This window comes from Heterodontus francisci, chromosome 14 (genome assembly GCF_036365525.1).
Source record: "Heterodontus francisci isolate sHetFra1 chromosome 14, sHetFra1.hap1, whole genome shotgun sequence".
Classification (NCBI taxonomy): domain Eukaryota; kingdom Metazoa; phylum Chordata; class Chondrichthyes; order Heterodontiformes; family Heterodontidae; genus Heterodontus; species Heterodontus francisci.
Window position 1 is genome coordinate 79,522,218 of NC_090384.1, and position 27,170 is coordinate 79,549,387.

The window sequence follows — 27,170 nt, forward strand, 5'->3', positions numbered from 1 at the left end:
GAAGCAACGCTCCTGGCATTGACCGCCACTGCTACTTCTTCCCACTGCGTCCTGAACATCTGTCTGGAGGGCCTCCTCCCGTCCCCTATGGATACAGGACAACTCTTCTTCTTTATACCTCTTCCACCAACACCTCCAGTGTGGTATCTGCAAACCTTGTGCACACTCTTTTGCATGTTCAGCCATTACTCAAAAATATCAGAGCACAGATTCAATTTTCAACTGAAATGTTGAGACATGGTGACGATCACCACTTCTTGCAGCCACAATGAACCTCCCCTTTAAGAGGTGCAGTCTGCCTTTAAGTAGCACTAGCTACTCGTGATATTGAGTCCATTGCTGATGCGTACGACCAATGCACAATGTAGGTGACCCTACCTCGCACAGCCATCATGTAAAGCAGCAGGCAGTATGAATTGACAGTGCTGCCTGTAATGCAATGAACAGGCGTCGGTTAAACATGTACTTTAATCTCCATTCCCATTTTGGGGATTAAACAATTTTTTCTCTATGGGATGCAGTCATATATATAGAGAACTTTCTTGCTTTTATATTAAATGCTACGATAAATCTGTTTAAGGCATTAGTTAGGTCATAGTTAGAAGACCATGTGCAAGTTTCCAAGAATGTTACCATGGATGAATTTTAACTTCAGTGGGACATAAATTAGGTGGTAACAGATTGCAGCCTTTTACACCCCTTGCTATATACAGGGTACATTGGGCAGGATATATAGTGGTCAACCAATCCACTATCGTTATTTTTCATTCCTGTCAAAATTGAAAATCCTGCCTAGAATTATGAAGAGACACTTGAAACACTAGAGTTATATTCACTGGAGCACTGAACAAAATGTAATAGAAATGTTCAAATTATTAAAGGGATTGAGAAGATAAATAACTCAAGATTATCTGCAATGATTAGCACATTAGTAATGGCGATAAACTTACTTATACGAACATACGAATTAGGAGCAGGAGTAGCCCACTCGGCCCTTCGAGCCTGCTCCGCCATTCAATAAGTGCATGGCTGAACTGATTACTCCACATTTCCACCTACCCCCGATAAACCTTCCACCCCCTTGCTTATCAAGAATCTATCTACCTCTATCTTAAAAATATTCAAAGACTCTGCTTGCACCACCTTGTGAGGAAGAGAGTTCCAAAGACTCTCAACCCTCTGAGAGAAAAAATTATCCTCTTAGTACTATAACCATAATAGGGGAGTTGAGAGCGGATTAGTCATATTAAGGATTGTCAGAATATAGGATATATTTCAACAAATGGCCAGTTAAGCTGTCTCTAAAACTCCATTCTTTTTGTGGCAGAAATAACATTTTTACAACCTCTTCAATACTGATCCCATGTCAGGTAAACCCTGCCAACACTCGTTATTCATGACAGGATACAATAAATTTCATAGTACCTTATAAGCATTTCCTCACTTATTTCTAAATTCCAACACACTGTCTCTAGCTTCAAATTTTGTTGTTTCTCTCTATCAATATTGGAAAGCCAGAAAAAACATAGGACGGTCAACTGGAATACCAGCAATGGGTTACACAGAAGTTGTGGTCAGAGCTGCTTCAAGCTTTAAAAAAAAAGCTTTCCTCTTAAGCTACAATTGCAGAATTGTTTGTATTCTTCCTCCTCTCTACACCTTGAAATCAAGATTCATTGTTGTCTATTACTCTAAATCTGTCAGTTGGCTCAAAGCAGAAGCTCATGATTTCAAGTTCTACTCCACGAAAAACTGGCTGCTGTGTTTGCCCACAAGCTGACAGTAACTATACTCCAAAAGTAAGTCAGTGACTGAAGAGCACTTTGGAAAGGACAGTGGACCTAAAAGGCATGATCTAAATGCAAATTTCTTTCTTCTTAACTCATTCTTTTGTAGGACCTCAAAATAGAGGAATTTCTTGCCCCTCCCGGGCTCTTCTTCCTACAATTTTAAGGGTTCTAAATTCCAAACTAAGGCTGCATTTTAACAGTCCACCACCGAAGTAGATGGCAGATGTAAACAAATTCATTCCGCCGGCACGGGAGCCACTGCGATTTCAAATGTGGTGGCTCATTAGTATGGTGGTGGCACCCACACTCCGCAGTGACGTAGAGGGGGCAGGTGAGCTGCCATAGGCAACGGCGTCAGGCGCCAATGTGCTGATGCCAGCACCATTTTTAAAGGGCTTACATCCCTTTATGGACATTTAAAAATTAAAGGGCCAGATAAGTTACATTGCAATAAAACAGAATTACATGATCTTTGAATGCATTTTCCCAATCCCCCCAATGACATTTCCGGTCATTTGTGCCCTTCTCCCCACCCCAGAATGCAAATAGTGAGAATTTGCCCTTTTCCCCCTCCAAAGTTTGGCAACTTTGTCCTTTACCATTTCCCATCACCCCCCTGACCAATTTGCATCATTTTCACCTCACTCTCCCCCTCTCGCACACAGTGAAAATCCTCCTCCCCCTCCCCACGGTTGTTGCGCCATGTTTCCCTGAACGGGGATTCGAAGGCGCAGCGTTGTCGGCCGCCTTGAAGATTGGTGCGGCGATTTAGGAGGCGACAGGGCCCTCATTAAATCAGGTATGTAAATTAGTTTACATATTGAAATGGGGGTCCTGTCGCCGAGCGGCGGGGCTGCCGCCACAAGGCCTCGCCGCCGCCATGATTGGCATGGGACCTGGGGCCGTTGGCGGGCTTCCGCCGCACTGATCTTCATTGCCCCCCTGCCAAAGTTCCCAACGGCAGAGGGGCTTTAAAATCCAGCCCTAGGTGTCATGTAACTGATGCTGCCTGATTTACCTCATCTCTTTTACTCTTTTGAACCTGTACCATAGGTCTTGGCCTTCACCTTGATTTCTCAATAAAAATAAAATTTTTCAGTGTACAAATTAAAGATTACGCTACAGTGCTACAGATCAAAAGACTATCTTTGAAAGCACGTGAAAATTTTAAAAGTTGCGATGGACCTTTGGTCATCAAGAAAATTTACAAAACAAATCTTAATTAATTTAATTTAATTATGTCCGATTAAAGGGCAAGATAGCAATACACTGGAAAGAATACTATGCAGTATTTTGGAAAGATGTAAAGGTAACAGGGTTGTAGTGGTGGGTGATTTTAACTTTCCCTATATTGACTGGTACTCACTTATTGCTAGGGGCTTGGATGGGGCAGAATTTGTGAGGAGCATCCCGGAAGGCTTCTTGAAACAATACGTAGATAGACCAACTAGGGATGGGGCCATACTGGACCTGGTATTGGGGAATGAGCCCGGCCAGGTGGTCGAAGTTTCAGTAGGGGAGCATTTCGGGAACAGTGACCATAATTCCATACGTCTTAAGGTACTTGTGGATAAGGATAAGAGTAGTCCTTGGGTGAAGGTGCTAAATTGGGGAGAGGCTAATTATAACAATATTAGGCAGGTACTGAAGAATTTAGATTGGGGACGGCTATTTGAGGGTAAATCAACATCTGACATGTGGGAGTCTTTCAAACGTCAGTTGATTAGAATCCATGACCAGCACGTTCCTGTGAGGAAGAAGGATAAGTTTGGCAAGTTTCGGGAACCTTGGATAACACGGGATATTGTGAGCCTTGTCAAAAAGAAAAAGGAAGCATTCGTAAGGGCTGGAAGGCTAGGAACAGACGAATCCCTTGAGAAATATAAAGACAGTAGGAAGGAACTTAAGCAAGGAGTCAGGAGGGCTAAAAGGGGTTATGAGAAGTCATTGGCAAACAGGATTAAGGAAAATCCCAAGGCTTTTTATACATATATAAAGAGCAAGAGGGTAACCAGGGAAAGGGTTGGTCCACTCAAGGACAGAGAAGGGAATCTATGTGTGGAGCCAGAGGAAATGGGCAAGGTACTAAATGAGTACTTTGCATCAGTATTCACCAAGGAGAAGGACTTGGTGGATGATGAGCACAGGGAAGGGAGCGTAGATAGTCTCAGTCATCTCATTATCAAAAAGGAGGAGGTGTTGGGTGTCTTGCAAAGCATTAAGGTAGATAAGTCTCCAGGGCCCGATGGGATCTACCCCAGAATACTGAGGGAGGCAAGGGAAGAAATTGCTGGGGCCTTGACAGAAATCTTTGCATCCTCATTGGCTTCAGGTGAGGTCCCAGAGGACTGGAGAATAGCCAATGTTGTTCCTTTGTTTAAGAAGAGTAGCAAGGATAATCCAGGAAATTATAGGCCGGTGAGCCTTACGTCAGTGGTAGGGAAATTATTAGAGAGGATTATTCGGGACAGGATTTACTCCCATTTGGAAACAAATGGACTTATTAGCGAAAGGCAGCATGGTTTTGTGAAGGGGAGGTCATGTCTCACTAATTTGATTGAGTTTTTTGAGGAAGTGACAAAGATGATTGATGAAGGAAGGGCAGTGGATGTTATCTATATGGACTTCAGTAAAGCCTTTGACAAGGTCCTTCATGGCAGACTGATACAAAAGGTGAAGTCAAATGGGATCAGAGGGGAGCTGGCAAGATGGATACAGAACTGGTTCGGTCATAGAAGACCGAGGGTAGCAGTGGAAGGGTGCTTTTCTGAATGGAGGGATGTGACTAGTGGTGTTCTGCAGGGATCAGTGTTGGGACCTTTGCTGTTTGTAGTATATATAAATGATTTGGAGGAAAATGTAGCTGGTCTGATTAGTAAGTTTGCGGACGACACAAGGGTTGGTGGAGTTGCGGACAGTGATGAGGATTGTCAGAGGATACAGCAGGATATAGATCGGTTGGAGACTTGGGCGGAGAAATGGCAGATGGAGTTTAATTTGGACAAATGTGAGGTAATGCATTTTGGAAGGTCTAATGCAGGTGGGAAGTATACAGTAAATGGCAGAACCCTTAGGAGTATTGACAGGCAGAGAGATCTGGGCGTACAGGTCCACAGGTCACTGAAAGTGGCAACGCAGGTGGATAAGGTTGTCAAGAAGGCATACGGCATGCTTGCCTTCATCGGTCGGGGCACAGAGTATAAAAATAGGCAAGTTCTCCTGCAGCTGTACAGAACTTTAGTTAGGCCACACTTCGAATATTGCGTGCAATTCTGGTCGCCACACTACCAGAAGGACGTGGAGGCTTTGGAGAGGGTACAGAAGAGGTTTACCAGGATGTTGCCTGGTCTGGAGGGCATTAGCTATGAGGAGAGGTTGGATATACTCGGATTGTTTTCACTGGAACGACGGAGGTGGAGGGGCGACATGATAGAGGTTTACAAAGTTATAAGCGGCATGGACAGAGTGGATAGTCAGAAGCTTTTTCCCAGGGTGGAAGAGTCATTTACTAGGGGACATAGGTTTAAGGTGAGAGGGGAAAAGTTTAGAGGGGATGTGCGAGGCAAGTTCTATACACAGAGGGTGGTGAGTGCCTGGAACTTGTTGCCGGGGGAGGTGGTGGAAGCAGATACCATAGAGACGTTTAAGAGGCATCTTGACAAATACATGAATAGGATGGGAATAGAGGGATACGGACCCCGGAAGTGCAGAAGGTTTTAGTTCAGGCAGGGATCGAGATCGGCGCAGGCTTGGAGTGCCGAATGGCCTGTTCCTGTGCTGTACTGTTCTTTGTTCAGTGTAGTCATAGAATTATTTGGAACATACAGCACAGAAGCAGTCCATTTGGCCTAACTAGACTGTGCTGGTGCTTCTACTCCACACGAGTCTCCTCCGATTCCACCTACCTTATCTTAGCCTTTCAGGATATCTTCTATTCCCTTTTCTCTCATGTACTCATCATAGTTTCTTTCTGTAAGCATCTAAGCTATTTTTCAGTGTTGGTCTCTGGTGATGCGATGGATCAATCAGAAATAGAGCTTTGCCAGAATCAGTTTTTTTTTTCTTAATATAAATAGATTAGCTCAATACAAGATATCGTAGGTTTCTTCATCATCAAATTATCCACCTAGAGGTTGGCATTGTTAGCTTGGTAATGTTTCTAACAGGTACTGGGCTAACTGGGTTTAAATTAAATTCAGAACGTAAGTCAGTAAGTCAAATATAACCATAGTGCATGAATTATGTAGAATTAATAGCACAGAAACAGGCCACTTCATGCTAGTGGGTTCCACATTCTAACTAGTCTCCAAGTAAAGAAATCTCTCCTCATTTCCCTGTTGGATATATTAAAAACTATTTTGAATTGGATTCTCTTCACATCTACCCTGCTCATTCCATTCATAATTTTAGAAACCTCTATTAGGTCTCCTCCAAGTATTCTCTTTTCTAAAGAAAAAGCTTCAACTTGTTCAATCTTTCCTGATTGCTGTAATCTCATAGTTCTGGTACCATCCTTGTAAATCTTTTTTGCAATTTCTCTGGTGCTTCTTTGTCCTTTTTATAGAATGGAGACCAGAACTGTGCACAATTCTGTAAATGTGGCTTATACTAACTTTGCTACTTTTAAATTTTCTACTGCTAGAAAAAAATCCCAGGGCTTTTTTAGCATTTTTAATTGCTTTGTTGACCAGTGATGTTGCTTTTAATGATTTACTCACCTGTATCACTAGACCCCTTTGCTCCTCAACCCCATTCAGATTCTTATTTTCTAAGGTGTAGGTGATATTTCTGTTTTTCCTACCAAAGTGCATTACCTCATTTATCTATGTTAGTTAATTTGTTGCTTAACTGCCAGTCTGCAAGGTTTTTAGCATCTTCTTATATTATGTCACAGTCTTCCTCATTGTTAGCTATACCACCCATTTTGGTATCAACTGCAAATTTTGATATTGAGTTCGTTATTCCTAAGTCCAAATGATTAATGTAGATTATGAATAACAGTGGTCCCTGCACTGATCCTTGTGGAACATTGTTTTGTGCCTTCCTCCAACCTAAATAACTACCCTTTACCCCTACTGTCTGTTTTTTTTAGCCAACTTTCTATCTATTCAGCTATTTGTCCCTGACTTCACATACCTCAGCATTATACTCGATCTACACACTTTTGCTACTGTGATGTCTTTCTGATTGAGTCCAGTAGGGGTCAACAAATGACTACAGAAGACAAGATCTTATGCACCCTCGTTCTGAGATGTGAATAAGACCCCTACTCAGCTTGTTTTTCTTCGGTGTGGCAGTAGGAATCAAGGGATAGAGTTTTAAAATCTCTCTCTGGATTGGCAATGAAAGCAAACACTGAAAACCCTCCAAAAGCATCATTGCTTACCTTAAGGGGCACATGGCCTGTTTCTGTGCTAATTCTACATAATTCTACATTTTGATATTGAGTTAGTTGTTTTTAAATCCAAATCATTAATGTGGATTATGTGGTCTTACTGTGGTGGAGGGAGATGGTAGACAGTAGATGGTACTATGAGTGATTGACAGGAGCTTTGATCTGCAGCTACCTGTGCGACATGCTGTTAAACAGAAGAGAAACTTTTAAGAATACGAAGAAGGATCTCACCATCTCCTCAGTCAATCTTTAACACATGGGGCCGGATTTTATTCTGGCTACAGGGTCCCGGCGGTGGTTGGAAGACAGGGGGGATAACCCACCGAGGCCCTCCATCGGACCCCCATTGCAATTTAATGATGGGCAGCCAATTAACAGCCTGCCATCGGAAACATGTTCCCTATAAAGGAAAAAAATCCCACCTCCAGAGTTGCCAGCCAATCGGAAAAGGGAAGAATACGGAAACCCCGGGACTGGTGAGTGGGGTTTGGCAGGCCCTGCTGACGGGTGGGGGATTGGTTGGTGAGAGTGGAGCTGGTCTTGGTGGGGGTGAGGGGGCAGCTGTCCCTGCCAGGGGGGTCATGGATTGTTCCCAAAAGAGGGACCTCTCCCCATCCCCACTGCAGGCCGCTAGGAGGCTGCCAGTTCTCACCTGATGGCGTCTCCATGTGGCAGCAAGCCCTTCTGTCCTCCACAAAATTGGAGTGGAGGCAGGAAGAGACCCTTAGGTGGCCATTAATTGGCAACTTAAGGGGCTCAATTGGCCTGGGGCAGGAAGGCCATCCTTGACCTTCCCCACACCAGAAAAAATGGCAGGTTACTAGGACAATGTCGGGAACAGCACCCTTTGCCGTTTTGTTGTTTTCCCCCATGCCTCTGTGCCTGTCTCCAAGGGCAGCATGAAATACTGCCCATTATGGATGCTTCATCATGTGAGGTCCCAAACTTGTCCTGGAGAACCTGACCCTGAAAATCTTAGTTCCAACAGAGAAGGAGTGAAAACAATCAGCATTGATACAGGGAATTATTTAGCACTTTCATAAAAACTCCTGTTTTAAATTTTCAAAATCCCACCAAATGAGATTAGGCATGATTAATATATTTGTCACAAATGAACATCCTTGTAGGTTTTGTCACTTTGCATCAAGGCACTGTACCCACAGAGATCATAAAATGACTGTAATCATGATAAAAGTAAAGGTTTTCAGACTTTACAGCCATGAAATTGGGCTCCTTATAGCTGCTGGTGCCAGCACTACAGAAGCCCCAATATAAAAAAATGGCATGCACAGCCTTTCCAGTCATTTCTGTCACAACACCTCATGCAGGGAAGAGCATTCCTGCTGATGTGATGCAATTTTTCTAACTTCAACTGCGCAGGTCAGTGTATACAGGAGCTAATCACTTTCAGCTGAACATGTGTTTACATGTGTTCAGCTGCGCGAAAAAGCCCCCACTAGTGTTGTTTGAAGGAACAGCCATCCAACTTGCGGGTGAGGTGCTTTTTGACTTACTTCTGCTGTGGCAAAGTTTGTGGAGGTTTGTTGGTGAGCTGGTGCATCCATTAAGGGAGGGCAGAGGATTCGGTCACTTGTACACACCAAAGTCTGCGACCGATACAGGTGCTGTAATTGCAGTGCCTCTGGGTCGGCAACATGATTGAGAAATGCAGCAGAGGCTGCAGAGAGAGGAAGCTCTGCAAAAATGGAGGAGGAGGAGGAGGAGGGCTCTCCACAGAAGGACCTACCCAGTACAGGTTTTCAGAGATCACTTCTCATACCTCCACCTCACCCAGGAACAATTCTTGAGGGCGATGCATATTTGACAAGGATGTGGTTACAGAAATATGCCATCTCCTTCAAGAGGACCTGCAGCCTCACCCCAGGGCGAGAACGGCACTGCCATTGGCTGTCAAGGTCACAGTCACATTAAACTTCTATGCGACTGGATCATTTCAGGCAGAAGCGGGTGACATATCAAACAATTCCCACTATGCCATCCATTGCTGCATTTAGGAGGTGGCAGATGCCCAATATGCAAAGAGAGCCGATTACATCATGCTTTCTCTAAGCACAGAGAAAGAGGATGTGTAGGCACATGGATTTGCCAGAATAGCGGGTTCCCAATGGCAGAAGGAGCCATCAACAGCACACATGTGGCTCTGTGGGCCCCCTCCCATATCAAAGTGAAGAGGTACAGGAACTGCAAAGGACTACCATTCCATCAATATGCTGTTGGTGCGCGACCATTCACAAACCATAATATCAGTGAATGCCCGCTATTCTGGCAGCAGCCGTGATGCCTTCATCCTGACACAGTCCGTCATTCCTACCATCTTTGGGCCTGCAAGAAGAGCCAAGGTGGCTGCTAGGAGACAAGGGATACCTTCTCTACATCTGTCAACACTATCGGTTTCATCAACACTCTATCAGCTTCAGTGACAATCTATTCACCTCAGTGTGACAGTCTACCAACCACCCAACAACAGTCTACCAACTTAAAGCATTACCAAGCCAGGATGAACACGGAGAATGGCATGCATGTGTGCTTATTAAAGATACCTCTATGTCTTGACAGAATTATTGCTCAGTACCAGCAACAAGTTTCATATTAAAATAGATGCAACAAATATATGTTTAATTGTATAATTAATATTGATACCATAAAAATACTTGTGTTATAGGGAATTTTATAACACAGTGGGGTTCGGGGGAGGGGGTTGCCTCAGAAGGAAAAGGTTGAGAAAGACCATGTCTTAGTAAAAATTCTGTAATCTGATTGGTGAAGGAAACACACCATTTCTTGCCCTGTTCACTCAAGACCCAGATCCCCTGTAGAGATTGCCTCACAGTTTTTGCTCTCTAATAATATCAAGTCCCAAGGTAAACCCAGAGAAAGTCTGTGGCCAAGCATAAAGGTAATGAACAGCGAGCACCATACATTCGCCACTGGCTATAAAATCCAGGCCAATATATCACTAATGATGTTAACAGATGCAAATTAATTTTAGAACAGGTGCAAATGATATATTAAGAGTTGGAAAAAATAAGCAAATTCTTCAACAGAACAATAAAACTGCAGCAAAATGGAGATGGAGAGACAGGCTATGTCTATTCAAGAGCATACTGTGTATGCTATTGTAATTTCAAGCAGAATAATTCAACAATTTGTGTTGCAGAAATCCATAATGGCCACTCAAACTAGACAAGAACAGCAGACTTTAATTGATCCAGACAGTAGTGTCCCTCTCCACATGTCCACGCACTCTCATTTCCCAGTCTTTCTCTCTTATCCACACACACATAGACCCATACACCCACACAGTGCAGAGAAAGTGATGCAATCATAACAATACCAAAATGAAGATGACACTAGAGATAGCATTTTATTAATGATAGGCATCTGTAGCTCCAATTTATACTGGAGAAATGGTGGGAAACAGTGCAGTATTATAACGTCACATTTTAAATCAAAAAACAGACTTTATTAATTCCAAGTGTAAATTAAGAAATTAGATATTTTTAGAGTCATAGAGTCATACAGCATAGAAACAGGCCCTTCGGCCCACCGTGTCCATGCCGACCATAATGCCTATCTATACTAATCCCACCTGCCTGCATTAATTCCATATCCCTCTATGCCTTGCTCATTCAAGTACCTGCCCAGATGCCTCTTAAATGTCGCTACTGTTCCTGCCTCCACCACCTCCTCTGGCAGCTCATTCCAGATACCCACTATTCTTTGTGTAAATAATTTGATCCCCTTTAAACCTCCTCCCTCTCACCTCAAATCTATGCCCTCTAGTTTTAGTCACTCCTACCATGGGAAACAGACTCTGGCTATCTACCCTATCTATGCCTCTCATAATTTGATATACCTCTATCATGTCCCCTCTCAGCCTCCTTCGCTCCAGGGAAAACAGACCCAGCCTATCCAATCTGTCTTTATAACTCAAGCCCTCCAAACCAGGCAACATCCTTGTGAATCTTTTCTGCACCCTCTCTAGCTTAATCACATCTTTCCTGTAGTGCAGCGACCAGAACTGCACACAGTATTCCAAATGCGGCCTAATCAACGTTATGTACAACTGTAACATGACGTCCCAACTCTTGTACTCAAAGCCTCCGCCGATGAAGGCAAGCATTCCATATACCTTCTTCTCCACCCTGTCTACCTGTGTTGCCACTTTCAGGGAACTATGTACTTGCACCCCAAGGTCTCTCTGCTCAACAACACTCCCAAGGGCCCTGCCATTCACTGTACATGTCCTGCCCTGGTTTAACTTCCCAAAATGCATCACTTCACACTTGTCTGCTTTAAATTCCATTTGCCACTCCCTTGCCCACTTTCCCAGTTGATCTATATCCTGTTGTAACCTTAGACAACCTTCTTCACTGTCCACTATACCACTAATTTTGGTGTCATCTGCAAACTTACTAATCATGCCCTTTACATTCACATCCAAGTCATGAATATATATGACAAACAACAGAGGGCCCAGCACCGATCCCTGCAGCAGACCACTGGTCACTGGCCTCCAATCTGAAAAACAACCCTTCACTACCACCCTATGTCTCCTATCACCAAGTTAATTTTGTATCCAATTGGTGAGCTCATCCTGGATCCCATGTGTTGGGAGCCTTCTGGACCAGCCTACCATGTGGGACCTTGTCAAAGGCCTTGCTAAAGTCCATGTAGACAACGTCCACCACCCTGCCCTCATCAATCCTCTTGGTTACCTCCTCATAAAACTCAATCAAATTCGTGAGACATGATTTCCCAAGCACAAAGCCATGCTGACTAACCCTAATCAGACCTTGTCTTTCCAAATGCACATAAATCCTGTCTCTCAGAATCCCTTCCAATAACTTTCTCACCACTGAAGTAAGGCTCACCGGCCTGTAGTTCCCTGGCTTATCCTTGCTGCCCTTCTTAAATAAAGGCACAACATTAGCTATCCTCCAGTCTTCGGTACCTCACCCGTGGCTAACGATGATACAAAAATCTCTGCCAGGGCCCCAGCAATCTCCTCCCTTGCTTCCCGTAACATCCTAGGATACACCTGGTCAGGCCCTGGGGATTTATCCACCTTAATGCGCTTCAAAACCTCCAACACCTCCTCCTTTGTAATGTTGATATGCTCCAGGATATCGCTGTTCCCTCCCTTGGACTCACTAGCTTCCATGACCTTCTCCATGGTAAATACAGACGAGAAGTATTCATTTAAGACCTTGCCCATTTCCCGTGGCTCCACACATAGATTACCACACTGATCCTTAAGGGAACCTACTCTCTCCCTAGCTACCCTTTTACTCTTAATATACTTAGAGGATCTTTTAGGATTCTCCTTTATCTTATCTGCCAGGGAAATCTCATGGCCCCTTTTCGCCCGCCTAATTTCCTTCTTAAGTGTACTCCTACATCCCTTATACTCCTCGAGGGACTCGCTTGATCCCAGATGCCTATACCTGACAAATGCCTCCTTCTTTGTCCTGACCAGCCCCTCAATATCCCTCGTCAACATTAGCTGTTCTCTTAATTCCTTGGATTTAGGCCCTTTCACGATATGTACCTGGCTCCTAATCTTAGATATTTCGAATTCCTAAATTATGTTAACTTTATCATTCTGTGATTGCTACCTTCCAGTTAGTAAGTTTTCTGGGTGTTTTACAAATACCATATCAAGATGAGCCATACCACTTACAGCTTACTTGGCAGGGCTTAGAAACAGTTATGTGCTATATTTATCAACTCTGACTCTAAAAAACTAGGGTTTTTCCAGTTTATATTAGGTTGATTGAAGTCTCCCAATAACATAACCTATTCCTGTTCTGGTATGCCCTTCCTATCCCTTCAAAGAACAAAGTATTCTCCTTATCTTGACCTGGTGGTTTATAATACATCCATCATGTTAGCTTGGATTTCTTTTGCATGTCTAACCAGAGGAGCTCATTTTGTAGTTTCCTACCTCCCACAGGATTAACTTTTTTTTACTTGTCAGGTGTCTCTGGCAGATGGACTACACCACCTCCATTTAATCCATTCTCTTGCAAACACTCTATGACCCTGAAAGTTATATTCATTTCCATTCTCTGGATTTAGTCATGTTTCTGATACTCCTAGGACAACGTTGTTCTCTACTGTCATAACAGCCTCCAGACCCAGTATTTTATTTCTAACATTTCTAATATTTCTAGGGTTCAGGCATATACATCTTCATTTAGATTTTCCTCCTCTCGCAGCTGCTAGTATCTGTTCCAGATTCTGTTCCAGATATCCAGATCATGTATACCTTCTCTGGATATCTGTATCCATACTTGCAAGTTGACTGTCTCCATATTGCTGTGTGAATATTTCTCACAAATCTCCTTGTCCCTACTTGGTTTAATTGTAGCCCCTCTCTCCTATGCCAGTCCTTTTTAATCTGGGGAATTCAAATTATTTATGGAGGTAGGATTGTTTCTCATATTCTGCTACCAGCCATTCATTTTACCTCCTCAATTCTTTTCAATTTCTCTCTTCAGATATTAAAAGTATACCAGAGAACATTCTCCTTCATTAGGTTTGGAACCAATCCTGATATATGTAGCTTGTAAGGCCTATTTTATTCTCTCTATCTGATTTACAAGAAAGGAGGGGGAGTGGCAATTTTGGTTAAGGAAACTATTACAGCTGTGAGGAGGGATGATATGGTGGAAGGTTCATCAAAGGAGGCCATATGGATTGGGTTAAGGAACAAAAAAGGGGCAATCACACTGCTGAGAGTGTACTATAGACCCCAAAACAGTCAGAGGGAGCTAGAAGAGCAGATATGGAGGCAAATCTCTGAGAAGTGCAAGAACAATAGGGCAGTAATAGTAGGGGATTTTAATTACCCCAATATTAAATGGGATAGTTTTAGTGTGAAAGGAATTGAGGGAGCAGAATTCTTGAGGTGCATTCAGGAGAACTTTTTTGTCCAGTATGTAGCAAGTCCAACAAGAGCGGGCACAGTTTTAGACTTAGTTTCAGGAAATTAAGATGGGCAGGTGGAAGGGGTGGCAGTGGGACAGCACTTTGGTGATAGTGATCATAATTTAGTCAATTTTAACATAATTATGGAAAAGGACAGAGATAGAACAGGAGTTAGAGTTCTCAATTGGGCCAAGGCCAATTTTACTAAGCTGAGGAGTGATTTAGCGAAAATGGACTGGAAACAGCTACTTGAAGGTAAATCAGTGTCAGAACAGTGGGAGGCAATCAAAGGGGAGATTCATGGAGTTCAGGGTAAACATGTTCCTACAAAGAACAAGGGTCAGGCAGCCAAATCTAGAGCCCCATGGATGTCAAGGAGCCTACAGGGTAAGATATGGCAGAAAGAGAAAGCTTATGGCTGACACCGTGAATTCAAAACTACAGAAAACCGAGAGCAGTATAGAAAGTGGAGGGGTGAAATCAAAAAGGAAATTAGGAAAGCAAAGAGAGGCCCTGAAAGTATATTGGCAAGCAAAATCAAGGTGAACCCAAAGATGTTTTATTAATCCATTATGAGTAAGAGGATAACTAAAGAGAGAGTTGGGTGCATAAAAGACCAGAAAGGTAACCTATGTGTAGGGGCAGAAGATATTGATATGGTTTTTAATGAATACTTTGCGTCTGTCGTCACAAAAGAGGGGGACAATGCAAATATTGTAGTTAAGGAGGAAGAGTGTGAAGCATTGGATGTGATAAACATAGGGAGAGAGGAAGTATTAATGGGATTAGCATCCTTGCAAGTTGATAAATCACCTAGGCCAGATGAAATCCCATGGAATCCAGGGAAATGCAGCAAGGTGGATACAAAATTGGCTTAGTGGCAGGAAACAAAGAGTAATTGTTGACGGCTGTTTTAGCGACTGGAGGGCTGTTTCCAGTGGTGTTCCCACAGGGCTCAGTACTGGATCCCCTGCTTTTTGTGATGCATATTAATGATTTGGACATAAATATAGGGGGCATGATCAAGAAGTTTGCAGACAACACAAAGATTGGCCGTGTGGTAGACAGCGAGGAGGATAGCTGTAGGCTGCAGGAAGATATTGATGGTCTGGTCAGATGGGCACAAAAGTGCCAAATGGAATTCAACTTGGAGAAGTGTGAGGTGTTGCACTTGGGGAGTTCAAACAAGGCAAAGGAATAGACGATTAATGGGAAAATACTGAGAAGTGTGGAGGAAGTAAGGGACCTTGGAGTGAATGTCCACAGATCCCTGAAGGTAGCAGGACAAGTTGATAAGGTCGTTAAGAAGGGATATGGAATCCTTTCCTTTATTAGCCGAGGTGTAGAATATAAGAGCAGGGAGGTTACGCTAGAACTGTATAACTCATTGGTTAGGCCACAGCTTGAGTACTGTGTGCAGTTCTGGTCACCTCATTACAGAAAGGATGTAATTGCGCCAGAGAGGGTACAGAGGAGATTTATGAGGATGTTGCCAGGACTGGAAAAATGCAGCTATGAGGAAAGATTGGATAGGCTGGGGTTGTTCTCCTTGGAACAGAGAAGGCTGAGGGGAGATCTGATTGAAATGTACAAAATTTTGAGGGGCCTGGATAGAGTGGAGGTGAAGGATCTATTCAACTTAGCAAAGAGGTCAGTGACAAGGGGGCATAGATTTAAAGTGATAGGTAGAAAAATTAGAGGGGAGATGAGGAAAAACTGTTACACCCAGAGGGTGGTGGGGGTCTGGAACTCACTGCCTGAAAGGGTAGTTGAGGCAGAGACCCTCAACTCATTCAAAATGAGTCTGAATATGCACCTCAAGTGCCGTAATCTGCAGGGTTACGGAGCAAATTCTGGAAGGTGGGATTAGAATAGGTGGATCGTTTTCCGGCCGGCACAGACACAATGGGCCAAGTGGCCTCTTTCTGTGCCTTAAACTTTCTATGAATCTATGATTGTATGATTGCTCTGAGGTCTGATGTTAGGCTCACCATATCACTTCTCTAAGATGACTCACTTATTGAATTCAATACTTTCCATTCAATGTCAAAATTCCCCTTTCATCAGTCTGCCTTTTTAAGTTCTTGCATCTTGCTCTCCAAGGCAAGGACCATTAGGGATGGGCAATAAATGCTGGCCTTGCCAGCGATACCAACATCCCACAAACAAATAAAAAAGGCATCTTTCTTTAAGCTTCCTGATAAACAAAATTTTTGCAAGGTTTTACTCCTATGCTGTATCATTTGTGAGCATCCCACAGAAAACACACCTCATGCAATCCATCTTAGTTATGCTCTCCTTGCCTGTTCCTTTCTTCATTATATTTTTCCGGTTGCCTCCTTTTTTTACCTCTGGTGTTGCATTTTGATTTCAATTCTGTCTGATGTTCTCTTTTAATAATTACTTCCCTCAGGTATTCCCTTTTTGACTCTTAATTAGCCCCTTTGCCTTTGAATTTAATTTAGGTGTTTTCTTTTTAATTAATTTGTTGCAGTCTATGTTGGCTTTTTTTAAAGACTTCTTTAGGTTAGTGGTTCCATTTTAGTCCTTTCACTCCCTTTGTTTTACCTTCTTTCTCAGAAGCTCTCTGCTGTGCCTGAGTCTTTTGAATGCTTAATGCAGTTTCCCCCCTCTCAAGTCGATAGGTCCCAATGGAGTCCACCTTCTGTTGAAACATCTGCCTTGATGCATTAAGATTAGTTATTTCAGAATTCAAGAGCTCTTCAAATGTGCAGCATTTCTGTGTTTTATACTGATGTGAACATCCTACTTTAAAATTGTTTCTTTTTTTGCCTACTTGAATAACTGCGAATCATGTTTTATATCCTAATTAGTTATCTAAACAGTGCCATGATGTATATATGTTTAGATGTGGCTACCCAAAAATAATCTGTGGTTTAGTGTCATTTTCTACTAAAACTGTTATTACTGTGGAAAATAAAGTGCAAAGTATGGAAATCAGCCACAATCACGCAAGTCTTAACATGAGTTTGAAGTGTCAATTTAAAGCAGAGGACTAAACTGAAAACCATTTTGCTTTGTATCACTTTTGGTGCTTCCTTTAATTTTTGTTGATAGCAGTTAATTTTATATTCACACAGCCAAATGATTTTAAAATTAAATTGAAAGGTACTAAAACATAAAATTGAAGAAATATTTATTTTTAGTTTAGTTTTCTTGTGGGCTGGGGAGATATTCTGCTGTGACCGCAGAATATCACTTTTGTAACACAAAAGTGAAGCTCAGCATTCTGATGTTCCAAGTGCACATCACTACAGAATGGGAGGACATAGAAACATAGGAAATAGGAGCAGGAGTAGGCCATTCAGCTCCTCGAGCCTGTTTGGCTATTCAACTAGATCATGGCTGATCTTCTACCTCAACGCCATTTTCCTCTACTATCCCCATATCCTTTGATAATCTTTAATATCTAGCATTCTATCGATCTCTGTCTTGAATATACTCAATGACTCAGCCTCCCCAACCTCTGCGGTAGAGAATTCCAAAGATTCACCACCCTCTAAGTGAAGAAATTCCTCCTCATCTCAGTCCTAAATGGCCTACCTCTTATTCTGAGACTGTGTCCCCTGGTTCTAGACACCTCAGCCAGGGGAAACATCCTTCTTGTATCCACCCTGTTAATCCATGTAAAAATTTTGAATGCTTCAATGAGATCACCTCTCATTCTTCTAAACTCAAGAAAATATAGGACCAGTCTCCTCAATCTCTCCTCATAGGACAATCCTGCCATCCCAGGGATCAGTCTGGTGAACCTTTGTTGCATTCCCTCTATGACAAATATATTCTTCCTTAGGTAAGGAGACCAAAACTGTACATGATACTCCAGGTGCGGTGTTACCAAGGCTCTATATAATTGCAGCCAGACTTCTTTACTCCTATACTCAAATCCTCTTGCAATAAAAGCCAAGTCTTCCTGATTGCTTGCTGCACCTGCATGTTAGCTTTCAGTGCCTTATGAACAAGGACATCCAGGTCCCTTTGGACAGCAACACTTCCGAATCTCTCACCATTTAAGAAAGTCTGCATTTTTATTTTTCCTACCAAAGTGTCGACCTTTTACATTTTTCGGCATTATATTCCATCTGGCATGTTCTTGCCCACTCGCTTAGTCTGTCTAAATCCCCTTGAAGCCTCTTTACATCCTCCTCATAACTCAAATTCCAACCTAGTTTAGTGTCATCAGCAAACTTGGAAATATTACATTTGGTCCACACATCCAAATCATTGATAAAGATTGTGAATAGCTGGGGTCCAAGCACTGATCCTTGTGGTACCCCACGAGTCACAGCCTGCCAACTTGAAAATGACCTGTTTATTCTTACTCTCTGTTTTCTGTCCATTAACCAATTCTCAATCCATGCCAGCATATTAGCTCCAATCCCATGTGCTCTAATTTTGCTTATTAACCTCTTGTGTGGGACCTTACCAAAAGCCTTCTGAAAATCCAAATACACCACATCCACTGGTTCCCCCTTATCTATTCTGCTAGTTACATCCTCCAAAAACTCTAACAGGTTTGTCAAACATGATTTCCCTTTCATAAATCCATGTCAATTCTGCCCAATCTAACCATTATTTTCTAAGTGTCCAGTTATCACATCCTTTATAATAGATTCTAGCATTTTTCCTACTACTGATGTCAGGCTAACAGGTCTGTAGTTCCCTGTTTTCTCTCTCCCTCTTTTTTTTTTAAATAGTGGGGTTACATTTGCTACCTTCCAAACTTCAAAAACCATTCCAGAATCTATAGAATTTTGGAAGATGACCACCAATGTATCCACTATCTCTACAGCCACCTCTTTCAACACTCTGGGATGTAGATCATCAGTCCAGGCAATTTATCAACTTGCAGTCCCATTAATTTCTCCAGTACTACTTTTTTACTGATACTAATTTCTTTCAGTTCCTCAATCCCTTTAGTCCCTTGGTTCTCTAGTATTCCTGGGAGGATTTTTGGTATCTTCCTCCATGAAGACAGACACAAAGTATTTGTTTAGTTTCTCTGCCATTTCCTTATTCTCCATCATAAATTCTTCCGTTTCTGCCTGTAGTGGGCCCACATTTGTCTTTAATAAAAGCAAAATACTGCAGATGCTGGAAATCTGAAAAAAAAAAGAAATGCCGGAACTGCTCGGCAGGTCTGGCAGCATGTGTGGAGAGAGAAGCAGAGTTAACATTTCAGATCAGTGACCTTTCATCAGAACTGGGGCCCATTCTGATGAAGGTCACTGACTTGAAACATTAACTCTGCTTCTCTCTCCACAGAAGCTGCCAGACCTGCTGAGTAGTTCCAGCATTTCTTGTTTTTATTCCACATTTGTCTTTGCCTTTTTACGTATCTACAGAAGCTTTTACAGTCAATTTTAATGTTTCTTGCCAGTTTACTTTCATCTTTTATTATCTCTTTATCAGTTTCTTGGTCCTCCACATTGTTAATTTGTAATCTCAGCTGTGAGGGACCAGTACTTTACAACAGGAAGAAAGGGAAAATGAAAAGGGTATCCAAACCTGTTTTAAGGGTTAGTCATAATAAACCCCAAGGGCCAACTGCAGCCTTCTTGAGGCTCTGCTACAGCTTCTGATGGAGGCCCAATTCTGCTATTCTCCCCAGGTTCACTCACAATTTCAGCTGTTTTCTCTTAAATAGCCGAAATTGTGTTGACACAATGTTTGGGACAAATCTTGCAGTATTTTGAAATCTTGTGAAATTGGCCCTTGTTAAGATTGTGTGCTCAGCTTTCTTCTCAGTGCCATTTGGTAGCCTATTTGTTTTCTCTATGCAGCTGCTCTCCCATACTACAAAAAAAATTAAGGGAAGAGATTTTTTTTTGCTTGTTTTGTTTAATTTTTTTGTCCTTGATCCCACTTAAGGCTCTGTCCTTCCATTGTCTTTTTGGAACAATATCATTCACCAACTCTGTATTTTTTAACTAAAAAGTACCTGGTTATGTTAGTTAAATAAAATAGCCTAAAGAATGTGGTCATACTTGCAGAAGGAGTGAGTAGCCAGCCATGGCGAAGGACAGGAGGCATACTTAGAAAAGCAACATGCTTGTAATAAGGAGGGGGAGGCATTAAACCACATTGCATTGTTTGCTTTTTAGATGTTCATGTGTTGCAATGTAGAGTTTATTTATGTAAAACCATGTATATTTATGTTGCATAAATGCTATTGTTAAAAATGAGACTCACTGGTGAGTTTGAGTGGTCCTTTAGCAGATTACTGCTTTGAGTTCTGACTCTTGACCAAAACTTGTCCTAATGAATCTTCCAGTGTTAAAAATATTTTAATGAGAAACCATAACAAGCAAACTACAATCAAGACATAAACTAATACATGCTAATTCAGCACAATATTATAAAAAAAGCATTAAATCCCAATGTTATAACATACTTTTGTCTCCACTGCTTGTATTATTCAGTTAGATATCCTTGTTATACAAATAACTGTTATCCAGGAAGCTGCTACCATGGATTGTCCATCGATATATCATCCACTCTGACTTACAGTATATAGATTCAGGAGTAGGTCATTGAGACTGTTCCACCATTCAATTAGATCATGGCTGTTCATTCACCCTGATGAAATGAGTAAGCAATGAGATTTGAACTTACCACAATAGCATAATTGAATCTGGAATGCATATAAAAAGTCCACAAAGGACATTGGGCAGTCCATAGCATCATCCATGAGAACAATCCTGCAACAAGTCAAAATAATTGAATAGAGATTGAGATATTGCTGCAAGTTCACAAAATAAGCTTTATAATTAGGTTAGAACTGGTGGTTAAAAAAAAAATCTTTTTGAAACAAATGCCTATTTTAAAGCAACCTCCTTGCCAAAAGATATTATAGCAGAGTGACATTTATTCATTAGTTAATTAATTTTAATGATAAATCAATAGGCATAACTATAAACATTATTAAAATCTTATTTCTTGACATCCAAAGTCTAAAATTTTAATTACTACAATATATCAGGCAACATAGAAAGTGAAATAGCTTATTCTTATTAATAATTAATATATATTCCTGCAACTGCTGAATAATTAATAGTATATATAGGAATATAATAAATAATTTATTTTACCAACAAAGTGAAAAATCTTATTATTTGATTTTTAAAGTTGCTTGTCAAACAGAGTTAATTGCTAATATTGTACATTGGAAAGTGCAGCATACTTATTATAATGTTATACAAACAGTGGGGCTGGCAGCATGTCCCACTGTACCCAAAGTGCTTTGGCATTTAAACCGGCAGGGCTTCATGTTATTGGGCACAGAGCCTGAGCCTAACCCACATGCCCAATTTGCTGTGCAGAGAGGAATAGGGGTTAGAAGTGCCTAGTGTACCTACAGCCTAGGCACTGACTGTGTGCAAGTCTCTTGACTTCCCATTTACAGTACAAAAGAGACCTGCTCTTAATAAATGCAGGGAAATATTCAATTATTGTTCTCTGGGTAGCCGAGACGTTATTCTTGGGCCACACAGTTTATCTCCAGTCTGAAAAGGCCAACTTTACTCCAGTGCTGAACTTCTTTCCCCTATGCAGGCATTAGCAGTCATTTCTGTGCTGTTGAAGCAGGGAAGTTTCAGAACATAAAATGCATGTTCTCCCAGTACGTCAGAAGAAATGACTGGGAATAATATAAAAAATACTGACATGAGATGATCTCTCATTATCATGCAGTGCATATGGCGAAATGCTCCACACTGATACAAATCTGTATTATAATTAGGGAGTGAGACATCCGATCAGATAGCAGAATCAATTTTGGCAAGTTGTGTAAGAACACCTCAGTGATGTAATGGCAAATCAGTTCAGCTTTACACTGGCTCTAGTATAATAGCGACCAGTGCCAAACAACATTTTCAAAGTGGATAACAGTTAGCCTTTTTAAACTTTGTTTTTTAATGTTTTAACCATCTGTAAAACCACCTGTCATATCTACTTTCGCCAACATTAAACATTTAATTGGCATTTATTGCTGGCTCAATGCTGCTCAAATCAGCAGACCATCATTATTGGTAATTGCTCAGTCGTATATGTGGTTCGCAATCAATTCATGTTGAATGCAACTGGTCTTCCTTTTGGTCCATACTTCAGAAGTGTGAACTCTGATGATTAGTTATTAGGGCCCCGTCTGATGCTTAAATAAGTAAATGGGGTACATAGTACATACGCCTCAGGATTCCAAGAGCAGGTCAGAGGCTAGGAATCCTGAGGCGAGTAACTCACCTCCTGACTCCCCAAAGCCAGTCCACCATCTACAAGGCATAAGTCAGGAGTGTGATGGAATACTCTCCACTTGCCTGGATGGGTGCAGCTCCAACAACACTCAAGAAGCTCGACGCCATCCGAGCATGCCAAAGCAGCCCACTTGATTGGCACCCCATCTACAAACATTCACTCCCTCCACCACCGATGCACAGTGGCAGCAGTGTGTACCATCTACAAGATGCACTGCAGCAATGCACCAAGGCTCCTTAGACAGCACCTTCCAAACCCGCGACCTCTACCAACTAGAAGGACAAGGGCAGCAAATAAATCGGAACACCACCACCTGCATGTTCCCCTCCAAGTCACACACCATCCTGACTTGGAACTATATCGCCGTTCCTTCACTGTCGCTGGGTCAAAATCCTGGAACTCCCTTCCTAACAGCACTGTGGGCATACCTACCCCAAATGGACTGCAGTGGTTCAAGAAGGCAGCTCACCACCACCTTCTCAAGGGCAATTAGGGATGGGCAATAAATGCTGGCCTGGCCAGTGATGCCTACATCCCATGAATGAATAAAAAAAAAACATAGTGTCGTTTTAAGACACGAAGAGCAGAGAAAACAAGATATGACTATTGCTTTGTGATAGAATTATCTGGTCTAAGACAGGGTCACAGGTTTACTACAAATAGCCTTAGCACCTTGGGTTTGGGAGAGGAAAGATCAAGAGAGTCCCTGCTTGTCCTTGATACTGCATCTGCTATAAAGTACACGCGAGGAGAGGATCAGGCTTAGCTGTCATTGATGGAGCATCCACAACCCTCTGGGGTAGAGAATTCCAAAGATTCACAGCCCTTTGAGTGAAGTAATTTCTGTTCATCTCAGTCCTGAATGATTGGCCCCTTATCCTGAGACTGTGTCCCTGTGTTCTAGATTCCCTGACTGGTGGGAACAATCTCTCAGCTTCTACCCTATCAAGCCCTTTTAGATTCTTGTATGTCTCAAGTAGATCGCTTCTCATTCTTCTAAACTCCAGAGAATATAGGCCCAATTTACTCAGCCTCTCATCATAGGACAACCCCCTCATTCCAGGGACCAATTAAGTAAATCTTCGCTGCATTGCCTCCAGTGCAAGTATATCCTTTCTTAAATGTGGAGACCAAAACTACACACAGTATTCCAGGTGCTGTCTCACCAAAGCCCTGTACAATTTGAGTAAGACTCCTTTATTCCTGTACTCCAATCCCCTTGCAATAAAGGACAACATGCCATTTGCTTTCCTAATAGCCTGTTGCACCTGCACGTTAACTTTGTGTGTTCCTTGTACGAGTACTCCCACGTCTGTCTGAACATCAACACTTACCAGTTTCACACCTTTTAAAAAAGGCTGCATTTGCTGATAATGCAACCACTAGGTGGTGCAGTACTTACACATGCACAAATGCAGCCTCATGCACTTTAATGTCACTGCAGTGTTTTGGCAGCTGCCAGTAGCAAAGATGGTGCTGCTCAATATATCACAAAAGTGAAAACAAATGAAACCAAAATGGCCACTTGTGGTCCCCGCTCCTTCTCCCCACAGCGGGTGGTTTAATTAATTTTATTGATGATTATTTCAGGACACAACCCCGAATTTTAAACCAGTGAGCATTTTAAAAAGAGATTTCTAACATTTTGGAAATTGGAACAGATAAATCCTGGGAGCTTGTGTTTAGCATGAACACCGGCAGAGGGCTGCTTCTGTGTTGTAATACAAGCCAAATCAATAACTTGATCCAGCATCACTTCAGTGAACTTTGTGTTTAGGCCTGAGCTTCAGGATAGCTGCATGTGCAGGATTGTGTGTGCATTTCAACAGAATCTGTGGGCTCGACCCTTCTTCCCCCTCAGCCACTCGCTGCCCCGCTCCCTTACGCTCACAGTCTTCTTCCCCTCCCCTGCCTATCTTGTCACTCTCTCTCTTCTATGCTTCCCCTGCGCAGGGACCAGGAGTGGCAGGGAGTGGGGACCAGTACCAGGGACTAGAAGTGGGAGAGAGCAGGGACCAGTACCGGGGACCAGAAGTGGGAGGGAGCGGACCAGTACCAGGGACCAGAAGCGGGAGGGAGCGGGACCAGTAACAGGGACCAGAAGCGGGAGGGAGCGGGGACAGTACCGGGGACCAGAAGTGGGAGGGAGCGGGACCAGTACCAGGGACCAGAAGCGGGAGGGAGCGGGACCAGTAGCAGAGACCAGAAGCGGGAGGGAGCGGGGACAGTACCGGGGACCAGAAGTGGGAGGGAGTGGGGGCCAGTACCAGGGACCAGAAGGGGGAGGGAGCGGGGACCAGTACCAGGGACCAGAAGCGGGAGGGAGTGAGACCCAGTATCGGGGACAAGAAGTGGGAGGGAGCGCGGGGACCAGAAGCAGGAGGGAGTGGGGCCCAGTACTGGGGACCAGAGGCAGGAGGGTGCAGGGACCAGTAGCGGGGACCAGAAGTGGGAGGGAGCCAAGTGACGCGAAGTGGCGAGGCGAGCAACGAATTACATTTTCACGCGCATGCACAGCACCATACTGGCAGCAAGCATCTGTTCTGCACATGTGTGAAACTGGGAGTGCTCTTATGACATTGGCGGTGGAGGCTGCGTTGTCAGCAGTCACTTTGTTGAAAAAATATCCTGCTTTTCTATGTTTACGACTGAAGTGAACAACTTCACACTTCCCTACATTATACTCTAATTGCCATCTTGTTGCCCACTCCTTAACCTGTCTATATCTCTTTGCAGCCTCTCTACATCTTGCCCGTAGCTTACCTTTCCACCAAGCTTTGTATCATCAGCAAACCTAGATACACTACTCTCTGTCTCTTCATCCAAGTCATTAACATAGAGTGTAAATAGCTGAGGCCCCAGCACTGATCCTTGCGATGCCCCACTATTTACTGCCTACCAACTTGTAAATGCCTCATTTATGCGCACTCTCTGCTTCCTGTCAGTTAACCAATCCTCTATCCACACTAATATATTATCCCCAGCATCATGAGCCCTTATCTTGCCTATTAATCTTTTATGTGGCACCTTATCAAATGTCTTTTGAAAATCCAGGTATACTACATCTACTGGTTCTCCTTTATCTACCCTGCTAGTTACACTTTCAGAAAACTCTAATAAATTTGTCAGACAGGGTCTCCCTTTAGTAAAACCATGCTGACTTGTTCTAATCATACTATGCTTTTACAAGTACAATGTTAAGACTTCTTTAATAATAGTTTCCAGCATCCTCCCAATGACTGATATTAGGTTAACTGGCCTATAGTTCCCTCTTTTCTCTCTATCTCCTTTCTCGAAAAGTAACGTCACATTTGCCAATTTCCAATCTGACAGGACCATTCCTGAATCTAAGGAATTCTAGAAAATCATAGCCAGCGCATCCACTATCTCTGCAGTTATATCCTTTAGAACCCTAGGATGTAGGCCATCTGGTCCCGGGGACTTATCAGATTTTAGTCCCTCAAGTTTCTCTAATACTTTTTCTCAGCCGATATCAAAATCCTTAAATTCCTCACTCTTTTTAGCCCCTAGGTTACTGCTTATTTCTGGTATGGAACTTGTGTCTTGTACTGTGAAGACAGACACAAATATTTGTTCAATGTCTCTGCCATTTCCTCATTCCCCATGATGATTTCTCCTGTCTCTGCCTCTAAGGGACCAATGTCTACTTTAGCTACTCTCTTCCTTTTTATGTACTTATAAAAGCTCTCACAATCTGCTTTTATATTGCTGGCTAGTTTACTCTCATGTTTTATTTTTTCCCTTTTTATCAATTTTTTGGTGGCCCTTTGCTAGTTTCTAAAACACTCCCAATCCTCAGGCTTGCTGCTATTTTTATGCAATATTGTAAGCCACTTCTTTTAGTCTAATACTCTCCTTAACTTCCTGAGTGAGCCACGGATGGGTCTTTCTTGATGAGTTTTTGTCTTTGAATTGATGTACTTTTGTTGAACCCTTTGTATTGTTTCTTTAAATGTTTCCTACTGTTCATTTACCACTATACCTTCCAGTCTACTTACCCAATTAACCTTACCCAGTTCTCCCCTCATACCTTCATAATTGGCTTTGTTTAAGTTTAAGAATCTTGTTTGTGATTGAAATGTGTCACTTTCAAACTTGACATGAAATTCAATGGTATTATGATCACTATTTCCCAGTGGATCCTTTTCTATGACATTGCTTATTAACCCTGCTTTATTACACAACATGAGATGTAAGATAGCTTTATCCCTAGTCGGTTCTACAATGTATTTCTCCAAGAAACTGTCACAAAAGCATTCTACAAATTAATCTTCGAGACCACTGTTGCCAATTTGATTGTCACAGTCTTTATGCAGATTAAGGTGCCCCACAATAAATACATTACCTTTTTTACATGCTCCAATAATTTCCCCATTTAATGTTCTGTCCAATAATATAACTACTGTTAGGGGGCCTGTAAACTACTCCCCCCAATGTTTTCTGACTTCTGTTATTCCTAATTTCCACCCAACTGATCATACTTCATGATCTTCTGAGGCCAGATCCCTTCTTATTAATGTCCTTATGCCATCCTTTACTATCAGGGATGAAGTACAAGAGAGCTGGAAGTCCTTGTGGAGCCAAACCTCAGCTTTTTTGCTGCTTTATAGGAGGATGGGAGAAAAGTGACAAAAAATAATTTTTTAAAAATCAGAGCATCAAGAGGTGTGACGGAAAACACACCTGCCAAATGGAAACATATTAATTTCATCATATTTGAACTTTTACTGGCCATT

General features: G+C 42.3%; 1 protein-coding gene across 1 annotated transcript in view; it reads right to left on the reverse strand.

Moving 5' to 3' along the window:
- Positions 1–27,170, reverse strand: part of cstpp1 (centriolar satellite-associated tubulin polyglutamylase complex regulator 1) — a 458,657-nt gene that overhangs the window by 41,362 nt on the left and 390,125 nt on the right. The window contains exon 5 of the mRNA XM_068046902.1: positions 20,776–20,861. Within this exon, the coding sequence (XP_067903003.1) occupies positions 20,776–20,861 (86 nt within the window). The remainder of the gene's footprint in view (positions 1–20,775; positions 20,862–27,170) is intronic.